The sequence below is a fragment of the Alternaria burnsii genome (assembly GCF_013036055.1).
Source record: "Alternaria burnsii strain CBS107.38 chromosome Unknown 750, whole genome shotgun sequence".
NCBI lineage: Eukaryota > Fungi > Ascomycota > Dothideomycetes > Pleosporales > Pleosporaceae > Alternaria > Alternaria burnsii.
The window spans coordinates 2,356,573-2,371,245 of NW_024066108.1; the positions used below are offsets into that span (position 1 = coordinate 2,356,573).

At 50.9% G+C, this 14,673-nt stretch overlaps 6 protein-coding genes across 6 annotated transcripts; 4 read left to right on the top strand and 2 right to left on the bottom strand.

Annotated features, from left to right (window-relative positions):
• Positions 1 to 541: 541 nt before the first annotated feature.
• Positions 542 to 5,198, top strand: GT037_002221 (uncharacterized protein; the record flags this gene model as incomplete). The annotated part of the gene is made up of 7 exons (XM_038927268.1): positions 542 to 951; positions 1,003 to 1,078; positions 1,128 to 2,416; positions 2,464 to 2,796; positions 2,843 to 2,953; positions 3,002 to 3,184; positions 3,233 to 5,198. The coding sequence occupies 7 exons, from the start codon at positions 542 to 544 to the stop codon at positions 5,196 to 5,198; spliced, it is 4,368 nt and encodes a 1,455-aa protein (XP_038790560.1).
• A 205-nt stretch (positions 5,199 to 5,403) lies between these two features.
• GT037_002222 (uncharacterized protein) lies at positions 5,404 to 6,123 on the bottom strand (the record flags this gene model as incomplete). Its single annotated transcript, XM_038927269.1, has 2 exons — positions 5,404 to 5,525; positions 5,577 to 6,123. 2 exons carry the CDS (start codon positions 6,121 to 6,123, stop codon positions 5,404 to 5,406), a joined length of 669 nt encoding a protein of 222 aa, XP_038790561.1.
• A 433-nt stretch (positions 6,124 to 6,556) lies between these two features.
• On the top strand, positions 6,557 to 8,042 carry GT037_002223 (pq loop repeat protein; the record flags this gene model as incomplete). Its single annotated transcript, XM_038927270.1, has 3 exons — positions 6,557 to 6,600; positions 6,654 to 7,414; positions 7,735 to 8,042. 3 exons carry the CDS (start codon positions 6,557 to 6,559, stop codon positions 8,040 to 8,042), a joined length of 1,113 nt encoding a protein of 370 aa, XP_038790562.1.
• Positions 8,043 to 8,629: 587 nt separating this feature from the next.
• GT037_002224 (uncharacterized protein) lies at positions 8,630 to 9,176 on the top strand (the record flags this gene model as incomplete). Its single annotated transcript, XM_038927271.1, has 2 exons — positions 8,630 to 8,968; positions 9,033 to 9,176. The coding sequence occupies 2 exons, from the start codon at positions 8,630 to 8,632 to the stop codon at positions 9,174 to 9,176; spliced, it is 483 nt and encodes a 160-aa protein (XP_038790563.1).
• A 136-nt stretch (positions 9,177 to 9,312) lies between these two features.
• GT037_002225 (glycoside hydrolase family 43 protein) lies at positions 9,313 to 11,583 on the bottom strand (the record flags this gene model as incomplete). The annotated part of the gene is made up of 1 exon (XM_038927272.1): positions 9,313 to 11,583. The coding sequence occupies one exon, from the start codon at positions 11,581 to 11,583 to the stop codon at positions 9,313 to 9,315; it is 2,271 nt and encodes a 756-aa protein (XP_038790564.1).
• A 1,521-nt stretch (positions 11,584 to 13,104) lies between these two features.
• Positions 13,105 to 14,631, top strand: GT037_002226 (repressible alkaline phosphatase; the record flags this gene model as incomplete). The annotated part of the gene is made up of 2 exons (XM_038927273.1): positions 13,105 to 13,522; positions 13,571 to 14,631. The coding sequence occupies 2 exons, from the start codon at positions 13,105 to 13,107 to the stop codon at positions 14,629 to 14,631; spliced, it is 1,479 nt and encodes a 492-aa protein (XP_038790565.1).
• Positions 14,632 to 14,673: the final 42 nt, after the last annotated feature.

Consider the following 14,673-nt stretch of genomic DNA (forward strand, 5'->3'; position numbering starts at 1 on the left):
TAGGAATTCGGGTAGCATCAAGCCCTGGAGCTTGCCCAGCCACAGATCGAGGTACTGGAGAAGAACTTGTCGCATATTTTGGTGACAGCGATCAAACTATTGGAATCCATAAGTTGGTCTTCTAAGCTTACTCACATGATGGGCTAACGTCTTCAAATCTGATCTGCAAAGTGACGCCGTTTCGGCGAAACGCGCTGGAGCGTCTACAACAAAGAGTCTCTTCTTCTCTGAAATGTACTTCGTACAGACGATCACTCTAGAGTAATTTGCTGTCATTGGTATCGAGATACTTTCAGGATTTCAAATATCGTACATCTAAGCACGCTGTAAATATTTTGCATAAATCAGCAAAATTGTACGTCAACGTCAGAGTAAAACGCACGGACGCAACCGTCGACAAGTCGTTCTCTGGCGCGCCTTCACCTCCGCATGCCCCACGATGCGCGTCTGCGCTTGTGCAACCCGCTCGAACAGTTCCAAGTCCGCTTGACTCACCAAATGATGCAGCTCCTCGTCGCCTTACCACCGCAATGCTACACCAATGTTCACTAATTTCTTCAACGGCATACGAGCCGCTGCCGGAAGCTCTTTCGGAAGCACGAACGAAGACGTACGCGCGCCTTTCTTTGCAGGCTATACGACGGTCTCGGATAGTCCAGCTGCTACACTCTACCTTCAGTCTATACCATCTGCGCCTCAAGCTAATGCCATGTCGCTACAGACAAACAATGCCGTCGCCGAATCGCCATCGGGTACTGACTTGCCTCCAAACCCCTACTCTAGGGACTCACCACCCGCCCCAGAAACCTCGCGCGTTGTCGTAGACCTCTCCTCACCCACGAACCGTCCAAGCCGACCCGTCCACAAAGAGTCACATCTGGAGAAGCATCGTTCGCGGGTGCAGAAGTCGGAAAAGAGCGAGGACGAGAAGCGCTTAGTTGGAGATTACACGTAATTCTCCTTTACATATGAGGGCAGAAAAAGAGGCTGACCTGTGCGAAGCAAACCAGCGGATGCGGTCGATCTCCCGGATCCAAGGTCATATTTGTCGCTGACGAAACGCACCATGACTTCAAAGGTATATCACCAGCAACTCGTCCTTGGTATTTCATGCTGATGCCCTTTAGCCTGGTTCAAATAGCGGTTTTAAACCTTTAGATACTATGAACACTGGACCCAACGTACCGAGCCGAAAGCCAACAACATATGGAAAGAAAGACCGCCCACCTCCACCATTGATAGGCCAGGTGCATGGCGCAGGACAGCTTGCGTACCTTCAGCATAGAGAAGAAAGAGTATCGGCTACACCATCTCGTCACTTGTCTTCACGAGATGGCCATGAATCGCTATCGGGTGAAGCTACACCGGGAAAACGACGAAAGATCAACCATGTCATAACTCTAGATGACGATGATGACGATGAGGTGTTGGAGGTATCTCATCCCGTACATACCACAAATTTGGGCACGTTAGAGGACCAGAGGCGTCCAGTCAGATCTGAGCAATCACGGATGAGCATTGGAAGTGGAAGCACTATCAGCGACTTTAGGCCGCTCCAATCGAAAAGCGAATTCCGAGAAGTCGACAGTTTTCTTAAATCTTCTCAGAGGAAGCGAAGGAACTTGAGTTCTAATGCACCCAAAGGTGACTTGCGACACTCCCCTTTCGGTGGTGGTGCTCTGTCAAATAGCCCTGGCACACGTGCTAATCGGCAGGTTATCTTGCAAGATTTTCAACAGGGCGAAACGAAGCAAAGCCCCACGAGAAGTGGCAGCTCTGAGCATAAACTTGGCCCAGTCACATCTCGTTTCTTTCCTAACGCTCGTATCAATGAATCAACGTCAGAACAGACGGAGCAGCAGCCTGCAAACGTCGAGAGCGCATACCTTCACACACAGCATAGATCGGCACCAAAGCGAGCCAAAACGACTACCGATAGCTATAGCGCAGATGAGCTTGCCATTACTCCCCCAAGGCCAGGATCGGAATCGCCTTTCAAGCAAAAGCAAAAGCAAACCGCAAACAGTAGAGTCAAACGAGACGCTAGCGGAAAGGTCGTAGAAGAGTCGTGGCCACTACTGTTTGCAAGGTCGTCCGACTTTGAGGGTAAGGGATCAACATCTGAGGACGGCCATGCTACGTTGGTCTTGAAGAGCAACAAGGACGAAGGTCTACGTGTGCAAACATGGGAGCCGGTCGACGGCTGCTATGAAACGTACATCATCATACTATCCAAGGACATCAACAAGGTGCTTGCAGACGATCTCAGCCGCGTCCGATTGCAGGGGCCTCGGAGACACGACGGGAACTCTGGCATCTTTGACCTTGAGTTTGCTAGTACTTCTGGTTTTTTCCACTTTCTCAATGACTATGCATGTTCAATGACACTTACTGGGACGTACTTGGTAAAGACAGAGTAAGTCATTCCAGGCTGCCCCAAGAGCTTTGCTGACGAGGGCGCAGTGATTATATGGTCGAACTATTCAAAAGACCTCTGCAGCCGAAGAATGACAAGATTGGCACGTCCGCGATGGTAGAAGACCCTACGGAGCAATTGAAATCGCTCAATCGAAAAGGCAATGACACGTCAAACACACCGTTGTTGGATCAACTGAAGCGCGCTGCAGACGGGACTGCAGCTAGTGCTACGTCCGACGTGAGTACCGCAAGGACGGGATCGACTCGAACATCACGCGCAAGAAGATTAGCCCCTATTCAGTATGTCGATGATGTGCCTACACGTTCGGACGTACCCAAATATTCGGTCGAGATAGGACTTGGGCAACCGTGGACTAGGTAAGCTTATAACCGCCAGCACAGCATCGTACTAATCAATTCAAAGGTCTCTCGAATTTGGTGAAGGTCGCCAGCGTGCGATAGTACACTTCGATGATCTGCCCCGTCTGGACGAAGAGGAATACATGAATGACAGTTTGATCGACTTCTACATGATGTAGGTATTGACCAGCTTTTGCTATATCCCTATTACTAACTCACCTAGCTACCTCTTCAAGCAGCTCAACGTCCCTGCTGATAAAGTTTATTTCTTCAATACCTACTTTTTCACCAAGCTGACAGAGAACTCGGGTCGAAAATCGATTGATTACAAGGCTGTTGAAAGGTGGACGTCTAAGACCGATATCTTTAGCTACGATTACATCGTTGTGCCTATCAATGAAAACCAGTAAGTCAGGACGTGGTGAGTTCCGTAATATGTGTTAATTATTGTTAGATCACATTGGTACCTGGCAATCATCTGTAACGTGTCGAAAATTGAGCGCAAGCCGATAGTCCAGGATTTCGATGCATCTCAGGCAAATGAACCACAGGAATCGATTGTCTCAACCACAACCACCAAACCTGAAGCGGATACGACTCAGAAAATAGCATTGTCTCCGGAACCACCTGTTGTCATTCCGGAAACGCAAGCTGAGCCGAGCGACGAGGAGCCAAACCTTTTTGACGAGGCGGTGCTATCCCTCGTCGATCGCGAAGATACTGGAATCGAAACGTCTGATACATTCGAGGTTACCCAAGCAGGGTTAGCACGTCAAGATCTAGGAGCTGGGCCTTCGACTGTACGGCCAGTCGATGCAGTTGCAAAAGATGCTCACCAAGGGATATTGTCGCATCTACAGTTGGCTACGCCACGCACAAAGGCCAAGGTCAAACGCAAATCCGTACCCAAAAGAGATCCCGATCAGCCTGTCGTCATAGTCTTGGACTCCCTCACTGGAAATTCTAGATCCGGAGCAGTACGCGCCCTCAAAGACTGGATAATAGCAGAGGGTGATCACAAGCGTGGAATTAAAGCCGTCATCAAGGAAAATGGCTATTATCCAAAGAACACGCAGATTCCAATGCAGGACAACTGGACTGACTGTGGTGTCTACCTCCTTGGCTATGTTGAGAAATTCTTCCAAAATCCCGATGATTTCAAGAACAAGCTGCTGACGGGATCGATGTCAGCTCGGGAAGATTGGCCAGAGCTTAAGCCGTCCGAGATGCGGCATAAGATGCGTCAAATTATATTTGATTGTTATAAAAAGCAGGAGGAAGATAGGAAAGCACAGAAGAAAGCCAAGAAGGGTTCTGCAACTTCGAAAAAGTCACCGGCTCCGACGACACAAGAATCGGGGGATCAGAGCCGACCCAACCCTGAAGAGTCACAGAAAGAAGAGCCAAAGCTTGAACAATCACCTCACAACAGGAATGTGCAGCCTGCGTCGTTGGACGTCCACTCGCCCGTCCGTCTTCCACCTAGACTTGGGTCTCCGTTTAGCCTCGACACAAAGCGGACGGCTTCCATTCCACAGTCCCCACAGACAATCATCAGCAAGGTTTCTGACTCACCGCCAATTTTCACGTCTCTTGCGAAGCCAACTATGATCACTTCACGTCCAGAAGAAACACCAAAGCGCCACCCTGAAGTGCGTATTCCTAGCAAAACCCCGAAATCGCATGGGTCCATACGCAATGGTCAGACTACTTCAAAGGGATCACCGCGTCCAGTCAAAGTACTGCATCAGACTGGCGGTGCACTCGATACATCGAGCCCAAGAAAACGTCGGAGACAAGTTGACGACAAGAATCAAGTCGAATCGCCGACTGCGAAGCGGCAGTTCACTAGGTCGCCCTGGCGAGTTCGCGATGGTGATGCGACAAGCGAGCGATCAACTCCACGCAGCCGAGAAGGTAGTGTTCCCCATGCGCCAATTCAAATCGATGACTCCCAAGAGGTCGAGGTCGTAAGCGCCACCCATCGCCAGCATGTACAAGCAACCTCGATTGCTCAGCGCAAACTCTCATCGCATCATCCATGGCCTCAACAGACGCTTCACCCATCACCGTCCTTGGAAGAAATTTCGCGTTCGTCGTTCAACAGCGAACATCCGAAACATGGTCAAGGCGAAGGACGTCCTGTTGATAGTGCGCTCAGAACACGGATGGAAGAAGACGACCATCCCAGAAAGAAGGCCCAGCGTTCAACGGCTCCTGCTCTTGACGAAGGGAGTGATCCGTTGGAACGCAGAGACGAAGAGGGATCTGACTCAATAGAACGAATCTCACAGTCGACCAATCAGTTGCAACTTGACGGAGTCAACGACGGATCCGTTGTAAGAGAAACGCCGGAGCCTGGTGAAAAGGGTCCGGTCGCGCAGAATGGAGGGTCGAGACAAGATCCTCTCCTTCTTTAGTTTTTCTTCTTTTTTGGGGGACAAAGCATGTCTTGCATATATCTTGCGATGGTGATTGCGAATTTTTATTCGGAAAACACAGATCCATCTTGGAATGGTGAAGGCGTTATATATCAAGCATCAGCGAAGGACAGCATGTCGCGAGTCAGGTGCAACTGTGGCAGCGCGCCCGATATCACAGCACAACTATGTTATCGTGCAATATTTATACAGCACTTTCGAGAATCTTATCTTCTTTACCTTGTTCGGTCAACTGTCGTGATATGGATCCATTGGCGCCACGTCCGCCTGTAGGATCATCGAGCGCTGCGACAGCGTCATCGACTTCTGCAAGCAGTCAGCATTGCCGGCATACCCTCCCTCGGCCGGGAGAGATACCATTGATAGAAGGCCTACCCTGAAATCCCTCATCCGTCTCGGCTGCTTCTCTGCCCACCCACCGCTTCATTTTGTCTCTAACAAACTCTGCAAAGTCCCATTCTTCTGGTTCGAGCCTTTGTGCGCCTGCTGTCCAGACATAGGTTTCTGCCTCGGCTTCTTCGCCCTCTACGTTGTCTTCTTCCCTTTGTGATAGGTCACCCATGCCTTCTTCCGTGTTGCTGCCTTGGCCCCTGGGTTGCAGGATCTTGACTTTTACCTTCTGACGTTGATATTCTGAGCCTTCGAAGATGTCTAGTCGCCAGATGTCGCCGTCTGTGAGGCCTTGTACTAGGGTTCCGCGGACAGACGAGGGAGAATCCACGGGGAGGATGGCAGGATAGTCGGCTTGTTTTACTTTGTGGCGTCGGTGCATGTGAAGGATGGCTGGGCGTATGTGAAGAAGAGAGGCGTGGGCGGGTGTGGGCGGTGTTTGCGACCCCCATATCACGCGGTGTAGGACGGGAGGCGCCATCAAGGTCCCGTAGAAGAATGCTGTATGTGACATTTTGGCGGTTTGGCGGTCGATAGGAGTATGCGAAGGCTGGGGCTTGGAATACTGGTGGTGGTAGAGGTTTATAGCGTCCATAGACGACCAATTGTGTGATTAGATGAAAGAAAGATGGGTGAGAGCACCCCATGTAACCAGCAATGACGCAGACGCGATAAAGCTTATCGGTCAGCCCTACCCTACAGCCGCCAGCGGCCACTAAACTAGCGGAGATTGCGGAACTCTCCTTTTTGTCCGCTGTTGTTGTTTTTGTCTCAGCCTCACCACCTGACCAATTGCGCCAAACGGTCTCGAGGTCGCGTGTGCGTTGAACCCATAGCCGTCGGTCACTCAAGCGTTGTAAAAGGAGCATCCAGGAGACCTCGAAGGATTCCGACAGCTCCACCGGCGTTCCGAAGTGTACCGCCTGGCCAAGCACCCGACCATCGCCATGTTCTTCATCAGCGCCATTGTGAAGAACATTGCGCCCGTATTGTATGCACCCACAATCCGCCAGCGCTCTCCTGCTTCTAACGCACCCCTCGCAGCATAGCAACAAGTCCAATCACCAGCTATGGCGACCAAATCTACAGCATGCACCGAGCCCGCAGCTCTGCCGGCTTCTCCCTCGACATCCCGCTCATCATGCTCGTCGCGAGCATCCTGAAAGTCTACTACTGGTTCGGCGCCCACTTCAGCACCTCGCTGCTCGTCCAGGCTCTCCTCATGATATGCGTCCACCTGCTCCTCCTCCATGTCGCGCTTACGAACCGACCGCCGCCCTCGCACCTCCCCTTTCAACATAAAGACGTGTCGAACCGCCCATACGACTTCTGGCAATGGAGGGCGCCGAGACCCTATTGGACATTCATCACCTACTTTACCGGCGTGTTGCTGGTGCTGCACTTGGTCATGTCGTCGACAAGCATTTTCGTCCCGTACACGGATCTGCTGGGTATGGTTGCGTTGACGATTGAGGCTACGCTCCCGCTCCCGCAACTCCTGGCTAATTACCAGAGACGCGGGTGCAAAGGCTTCAGGCCCAGTGTGATTGTCAACTGGGTTATCGGTGATACGTTCAAGATGTGGTTCTTCTTTGCTAGTAGCAGTGGTGAAGTACCTTGGGCTTTCAAGGCATGTGGTATCTTCCAGGCATGCTGTGATCTGGGCCTCGCAGCGCAGTATTTGATTTGGGGTGACGGGCCTGTGGGTGTCGAGGGACTGGGAAGAGAGAAAGAGGTTCGAAGCCCAATTCCACCTGGGGATGGATGGAATGTTGAGAAGCTGGGACAAGCAGGTGTGACAGGAGGTATTGAGATGAGCGATGGACAGGCTTGGGAGAGACCGAGGGCTGCGTAGACTCTGATGAAGACAGATGAAGCTGCTATGTAAGATATGCTTATATACGGATAACAGGTATGTCGAAATAATATTATTATCGCGCATATCCGGATAACGCGACTGCCTGAGGACTGCCTGAGCATCACGAGGCGGACCCACGCAAATACCATATCAATCGCCACATGATCTCTTCACCTGACCCAATGCAGTGTATACAGTTTACACTACATAGTTCATTCCCAGAGTACGCCTCCTCCCTTCTTATCGCCTGCTGTGGACAAAATTCAGACAAACAAGGTATGGCCCGAAGATCTGAAGATCCCAAAGATTCGAAGACAGACGACCTGAGCATAGTAGCCAATGACGCGCGTAAGAGTGCAGCACTACAACGTAGAGCTGTATGGAAAGTGGAAGATGCTGAGAGAACGGAGCAGGAGAAGCGAGACGCTGTGGAGAAGGCTGCATCGGACCAACGAACGAAGAAACATGAAGATGCTGCCATATCAAAAGCAAAGGTTGAGGAGAAAGAGCACGTAGAACAACAAGCAAAGCAAAGAGAGGATGTCTTTTTAGCGGAGGAGGGCGATCTTGTTTAGCAGGAAAATAAGATAAGGAAACGATACACCAAAGTATACTTCCTTCACCTCTAAGCATTCAAAGAAAAGGAAGCACGATCTCGCTTGTGTATTGGTCGGATTGGTACATCCGCAGCAAGCAACCTTTCCAGAAGCGCAATAAACAACGAAACAACTTGCACGATTGCTGAAACACCTGTCAGGTGCAGTTGCGCGCAAATAGAGCACCCCAATGCCTTTGGTATAGCATTATGCCATGAATTCGTGACTGCAGCCTGCCAACAAACTCAATTGCCCAAATCACATTTCCAGTACGCATCCTTCATACAGGGTTTGCGCTACAGGATCATGGCACAAACTTGACAAATAACTATCATGAGTAAGAATTATCGCTATTCTAAGCGCAAACATTTGCCAATGCAGCCTCCCGATGACATAGCTTCTGTTCCACGTAATCAGTGATAACAACTCCAATCGGATATATCAAACACCTCCCATCCCATTAGCATACCAGCTTTCAGACTGAGCATCCATTCCTTTTCTTCGAGCACCGGAGTGATACCCTGTCTTATCTGTCACAGTGATCTCGAACTACCTTCACCACAAAAATGTTCGGTCCATCGTCCCCAACCTCTCGTCACTTACGGCGCCGCCAGCAGAACTACTCCTGGGACCATGGCTACCTATACCAATCCGAACTCACGCCTGTCCCTTCTTACGAAGACCTCTCTATACCCACTGCCATGCACTCCCCAGTCGACCTCCCTTCCAGGGTTAGTGCTCTGAACCGCCGCGCGGCCATCGTCTCTGCAAACCTATCCCATCTCACCGCCGTCGTCAAACCACTTGAGACGATTAAACCCGATGACCTGAGCGAAAGCCATCTTACTGACATGTGGGAGGAAGGTGTGTGCTTGGGCAAAGCGATGGAGGACTTCAAAGAGCAAGTAAGTTGTCTCGCTTTGAACTGGATGTGAGACATACACTGACTTCATTGCTTCACGTTTGCAGATGGAGGAAGTGAGCTTGATACTGGAAGACTTGCTGATTGGTCGGAAGAAGGCCATGAAGGTCTTGGGTGGGGTTGGCATGGGTCTAGAGAGTAGTAGAAGTATGTCGAGGAGCTTCAGCAGGAGAAGGGGGTTGGGATTCTGAGCAAGGAGGGTAGAAAAGATGAGGATATGGTCATCTATTTGTTCATAATAGCATTGTATTTGCTAAGGCAACGTATCATTGAATTGTATCTAGCGTACGGGCTTCATCTTGACAATCACTGGTAGAAGACCCATACTTACGCAGGAATCGTCTCCGGGGGCACACTTTCCAGTGTAGGCACAACAGGCTTGATCAAGCCCTGTTCGTCAAAGTACACTCTGTCAATGGTAGTTTCCCTGTTCGTTCCGTTGCCGTTTGGTATAGCGAACCGATGGTACGCCATGTACCAGTCGTCAGTGTTCGGTACGTTGATGATGGAACTATGTCCAGTGGCGAGAATACCAAGCGACGGATTCTTCTGGAGTATGATACCGTGGTATGTCCATGGTCCATGAACACTTCTAGATGTCGCGTATCCCACTCGGTAGTTCTCTGAACCAGTATCATCGATGGAGTAAGTAAGATGGAAGAGGCCTTTGCGGTAGTTCATGAAGATGCCCTCGCGAAACTCGGGAAGACCAGTAATGACCCGAGTGGTGCCGTTTTTCAGTGAGAGCATGTCGTCGGTGAGCTCAGCATAGAGTGCGGGCGTAATGTCTGACCCTCCGTTGCCCCAGAAGATATAGTACTTGCCAGTAGTTGGATCTTGGAAGACATCAGGATCAATTGCTTGGCCCGTGGTGATGTTTCCGTTGGAAGAGTCTCCAATGTTCAAGATCATGGCTTTCGGTTGGGCAGTGAAAGGCCCTTCTGGTGAGTCTGCAACAGCAACGCCGATGGTCTTACGGTCGTACTCGGGGTTGTTACCACTGAAGTAAAAGTAGTACCTGCTGTCCCTTTCGATGATAGTCGGAGCCCAGGCATTCCCCGTCGCCCAAGGTACGTTGCCGTTTGTCCCATTGAGGGTCAAGAAGGGCTCGGCTGATCGCGTCCAAGAGACGAGATCAGGGGACTTCCATACATAGAAAACGTTGCCGCCCCAGCCGGGGAAGCCATCAGTTGTCGCATAGATGTAGTAGTTTTCACCAAAAACGGCGATGTTTGGATCCGCATATAGACCAGGAAGTACAGGGCTGCCTGTCTTTGCAGTCAGACCAGCAAGCTCTCGTGCATTCAGACCAGCAGACTCTTGCGCAGTTAGACCTGAAAGCTCTCGTGCAGTCACGGGGACTACAGTGCCGTGACGTGGGCTAGTCGGGAGCTTGTACGAACTGGAAACCTTCCAGTTGGGCTTAGAAATATCATCCGTCTCTAGTGGGATATATCCACGTCCAGTGTACTCGTCGACAAAAAGATAGTACTTCTCGCCATGGACGTCACCTGGGTTGGCTTTGAATACTGTCGGACCTTCGACATTGCTTGTACCAGCGTTACGACCAATGCATGCGGCAACCTGAGACCATGATTCAACAGGAGCAAGAAGGGAGTCCGAGCGCTCTTGAATGATGTCTGTGCAGTTGGTGCCTGTACCACCTTCGTCTTTGGTAAATCGATAAAACGTGGCGCCCTCCTGGATGACTGTAGTGTCAATTCGTGACATCTTAGCATCCTGCCAAATCTCGGGTTCGCTAAATGTGACGAAGTCTCGCGTGGTCACATAAAGCATGCGGTGGTAGGTTGCTCCCGTGCGGTTCGTATCGCTCTCTTCATACAGAGATGATGCCCAAAACACTACGTACGATCCAATATCGGTATCGTAGTATGCCTCAGGTGCCCAGGTGTTTCCAGCCGTGGAGGGAGAAACCTTGACGTGTCGTTGTTGTGACCATGTCTTGAGGTCGCTTGATTCCCAAATCTCCAGATACAAGCTCCCAATACGGACAGCATCTCCCCAGGAAGTGCCGGATCCAATCGACAAGTCAGTGGCGAGCAGATAGAATCTGTCACCTTCCGGCGAGCGGATTACGAAGGGATCACGCAGTCCCTTCGTGCCTTCGGAAGAGGCGAGAATGGGCTGTCCGTTGTTGAGCTCTGTCCAGCCCAATGCATTGTTGCCCTCGCTGGCTGCTAGGTAGATTTTCTCGCCCGCTAACGTGTTGTTCGTGAAGTACGCAAACGCATAGCCCTCGAACGGATCAAGTTCGACAGCTTGTCGTACGTTGGCACTGAACGTGCGATTCGAAGTTGTTCCTTCTTGATCGATGATCGCTGTAAGATTGACAACGGTGTCAGCGCTTTGTCTTTGCACAGTGCCGTCCGCAGATATCACCGAGGGATTGTTACTCATCCAGGTAACATTGTAGTTCTCGGATGCGCTCGGTAGGTGAAGATTACCGCGAACATCGTCGACGTTTGTAATCGTGAGGCTTTCCAGTGCTGCTTGGACTTGGGCTCCTGACGATTCCGTTTGAGCAGAAACTGTCGACCATAGACTCCATACACACAGAGGAAGGCGGTACGACCGCATGTTGAAAGAGATGTGAGAACGAGGGAGATACGTTTGTCTATCTAGAAGCACAGGATTATACACCTTGATGATATAGTACTATCACGAGCCGGGAGCTATACTCACCTGGCACTCTCGAGCCATAGCTACCTATCGGGAGCGATACTCAATTAACTTCCTTCCTTTGCCTAAGCGTAAAATCTCCACGAATACGCTGTGTCCACCAGGGCCCATTTCATCGGATTCTAGGGACCCTAGTCTCGTAACAAGTCTTGAACCTTGACGTTCCCCGGAGTACCCTCCACATTCGCTTGAGTCGTGGACCGTATATAGTGCGGCACTCCACAAAGGCAGGCGAAAAGCAGAAACCGATGACGCCACTCCCGAGGTTTGAGCTGGATGACTTGCGGGGTTTACACTAAACTACGCACGGACCACCAACGCCATTCAACTTTCGCACCATCTCGGGATAATTCCTCTCCGACTACAAACCTCAGCAAGGAACTCCAGAGTTGTGTTATGCAGATAGCTTGTCTCAACTGTGTGGTCTTAGTAGTCTTTCGATTGCTCCCCCTCGTTATATACCGCGGAGCACACAACATTGCATAGGTGATAGGTCTGGTCACTCGTTAGGCCTATTGCCCGAGCACGCGCTTCCTCGGCGTCTTTCGTACGGATACGGCTGCGAGCGCGGAGATTTACCAGCTTTTGTGTCGGTCGTACTATGGTCATCTGGTCGTGTAAAAGATTAGAAAACAGGTTGACTTGCAACGAGCAGACAGCTCTATCGTTCAGAAGTAAGCACCAAAGCCATCGATCACAAGGCGCTACATATGCATCGACAGGACGATGTATAACAACAGGTCCGAAGAGAACAAGATTGTTCCGTTCGACCCGGAATGATATATCCTTCGCCCATAATCACTAACACGTGGGGTACTAAAGGTACACTTTTGATGTTCGCCGAGCGCCGTCCCGTTCTCCAAGTCCCTAAGAATCTTGGCAAAAGAGCGTTCCATAGTCGAGAAGACATACCAAGGCTGGGCTTGCAGACGAGAGTGTATGCGTAGGCCGAACGTGATTGCAGCGATTGCTATAAGTGGTCGAGTCAAAATTTGTCCTGTGACACCAAATGAGCGGAAATCGAACAATGCCATTCAATGCGACACTCGCAAAGTATACACTGAGGACACCACGATTGCTCCGGGGCCCATTGATATATGATACGAGCTTCAGGAAGAGCAGTCGGCGTCTCCGAGCGGCTTTCTTACACGAGCCGTTATCACAACAATTGCTATCTTTCGCTGGGTACTTGTCCGGATTGAAACTATGGAGCAATCCCAAGATTTGGCGAACCGGCATGTGCAGGATGTTTAGGCCTAATGTGAGTACCCATAGGATCGTAGGATGTAGTATCCTGGGTTCTCAGGGTATATAAACTGCATCGGCGTCGATTGTGCACTATAGGTCAAGTTGTAGATTCATCTCCATCATTGTCTTTCGTTACACTACTTGAAAAGGGCCTGTCTCCTGTTGTCGAACATGCGTACCTCGACGATCCTCACGGCCATCTCTTTGGCACAAGCTACGCTTGCAGCAATCGAGCCGAAAAGCTTTATCTTCATCATTCCCGATGGCATGGGACCCGTTTCCCAGACATTGGTCAGGACATATTTGTCCATGGTTAACGGGAACTCAACCACTCGTGCTCCCCGAATGAATACTTTGCCCATCGATGTTACCGTCATTGGCAACACTAGAACCCATTCTGCCAACAACTTAGTGACCGATTCTGGTGCTGCGGGAACTGCACTTGCTACCGGCTACAAGACTGGAAACGGGGCTATCGGTGTCATGCCCGATGGGAAACCGGTCGGATCTGTGATGGAAGCTGCGAAGTTGGCAGGCTATCTCACTGGCCTCGTTGTGACTTCACCTATCAGTCACGCGACTCCCGCTGGTACAAATGACTCCCATCGTTCGTCAGATCACCGCTAACTATACCTAGCTTACTTTTCCCACTCTGTGAGCAGGAATGCTCTCGACAAGATTTCCGAACAACAGATTGGTTATAGCCACCCTCTGGGTATCAGCGTTGATCTCATGCTTGGTGGTGGCCGCTGCTACTTTCAGCCTCAAAATGAATCCGACTCATGTCGCACAGATGACATCGATCTGTTCACGTATGCTGAATCGAGAGGCTACTACACTGCCCGCGATCGTGCCGGCTTCGACGCTCTCGAGCTTGGTTTAGGCAATATTCAGCTTCCATACGTGGGCCTGTTTAAAGATGGCGACCTTAGCTACGAAGTCGATCGCCAACAACAAGCCGCCAACGTCCGCGAACCATCACTGTCTGAGATGACACAAGCTGCTCTCAACTCGCTCTCGCGAGCCAGCGCGTCCGACGACAAGGGTTACATCATGATGATTGAAGCTTCCCGCATCGATCACTCGTCACACGCACACGACTCTGTCGCTCATTTGCACGAAGTCCTCGAGTTTAACAACGTTGTAAACATGGTCATGAAGTGGATCGACGCGCATCCTGATACCGCATTCCTCGCTGTGGCGGACCATGAAACTGGTGGCATAACCATACCCTCTCAATACAATCCATCACTACTCCAGCCTGGCAAGCATTCGGCCGAACATTTGAGCGAGCTTTGGAGCGGCTACAACGGTACCGACAAGGCTGCATACCTCAACAACGAGATAATCCCTGCGTATGGCCTGACCAACGTCACCGATGCGGAGATTGAGATCCTTCTCGCCGCTGGCGATGAGTTTGCACAGGAACTTGCCGACCTTCTGAATGATCGCGCGGGGCTCGAGTGGTCAACTGGTGGCCATACTGGCGTTGACACCACCTTGTATGGCTATGCTGCTGGTGGCATGGGCGACAAGCTCGTCTTGGACATGGCGGGTGGTTGGGACAACACTGACCTGCCCAAGTACGTTGCTGCCGCTCTGGGTGTGAATATGGATGAGGTCACGGAGCTGTTGAATGTCAACGGAACGGAGTGGGTGCCTAGGGATGATGAAGAAGAGCCAGAACGAAGGCGCTGAAGAGGGCCCTTCGCAGACCGCGCGAACTAGACACGGCGAAAC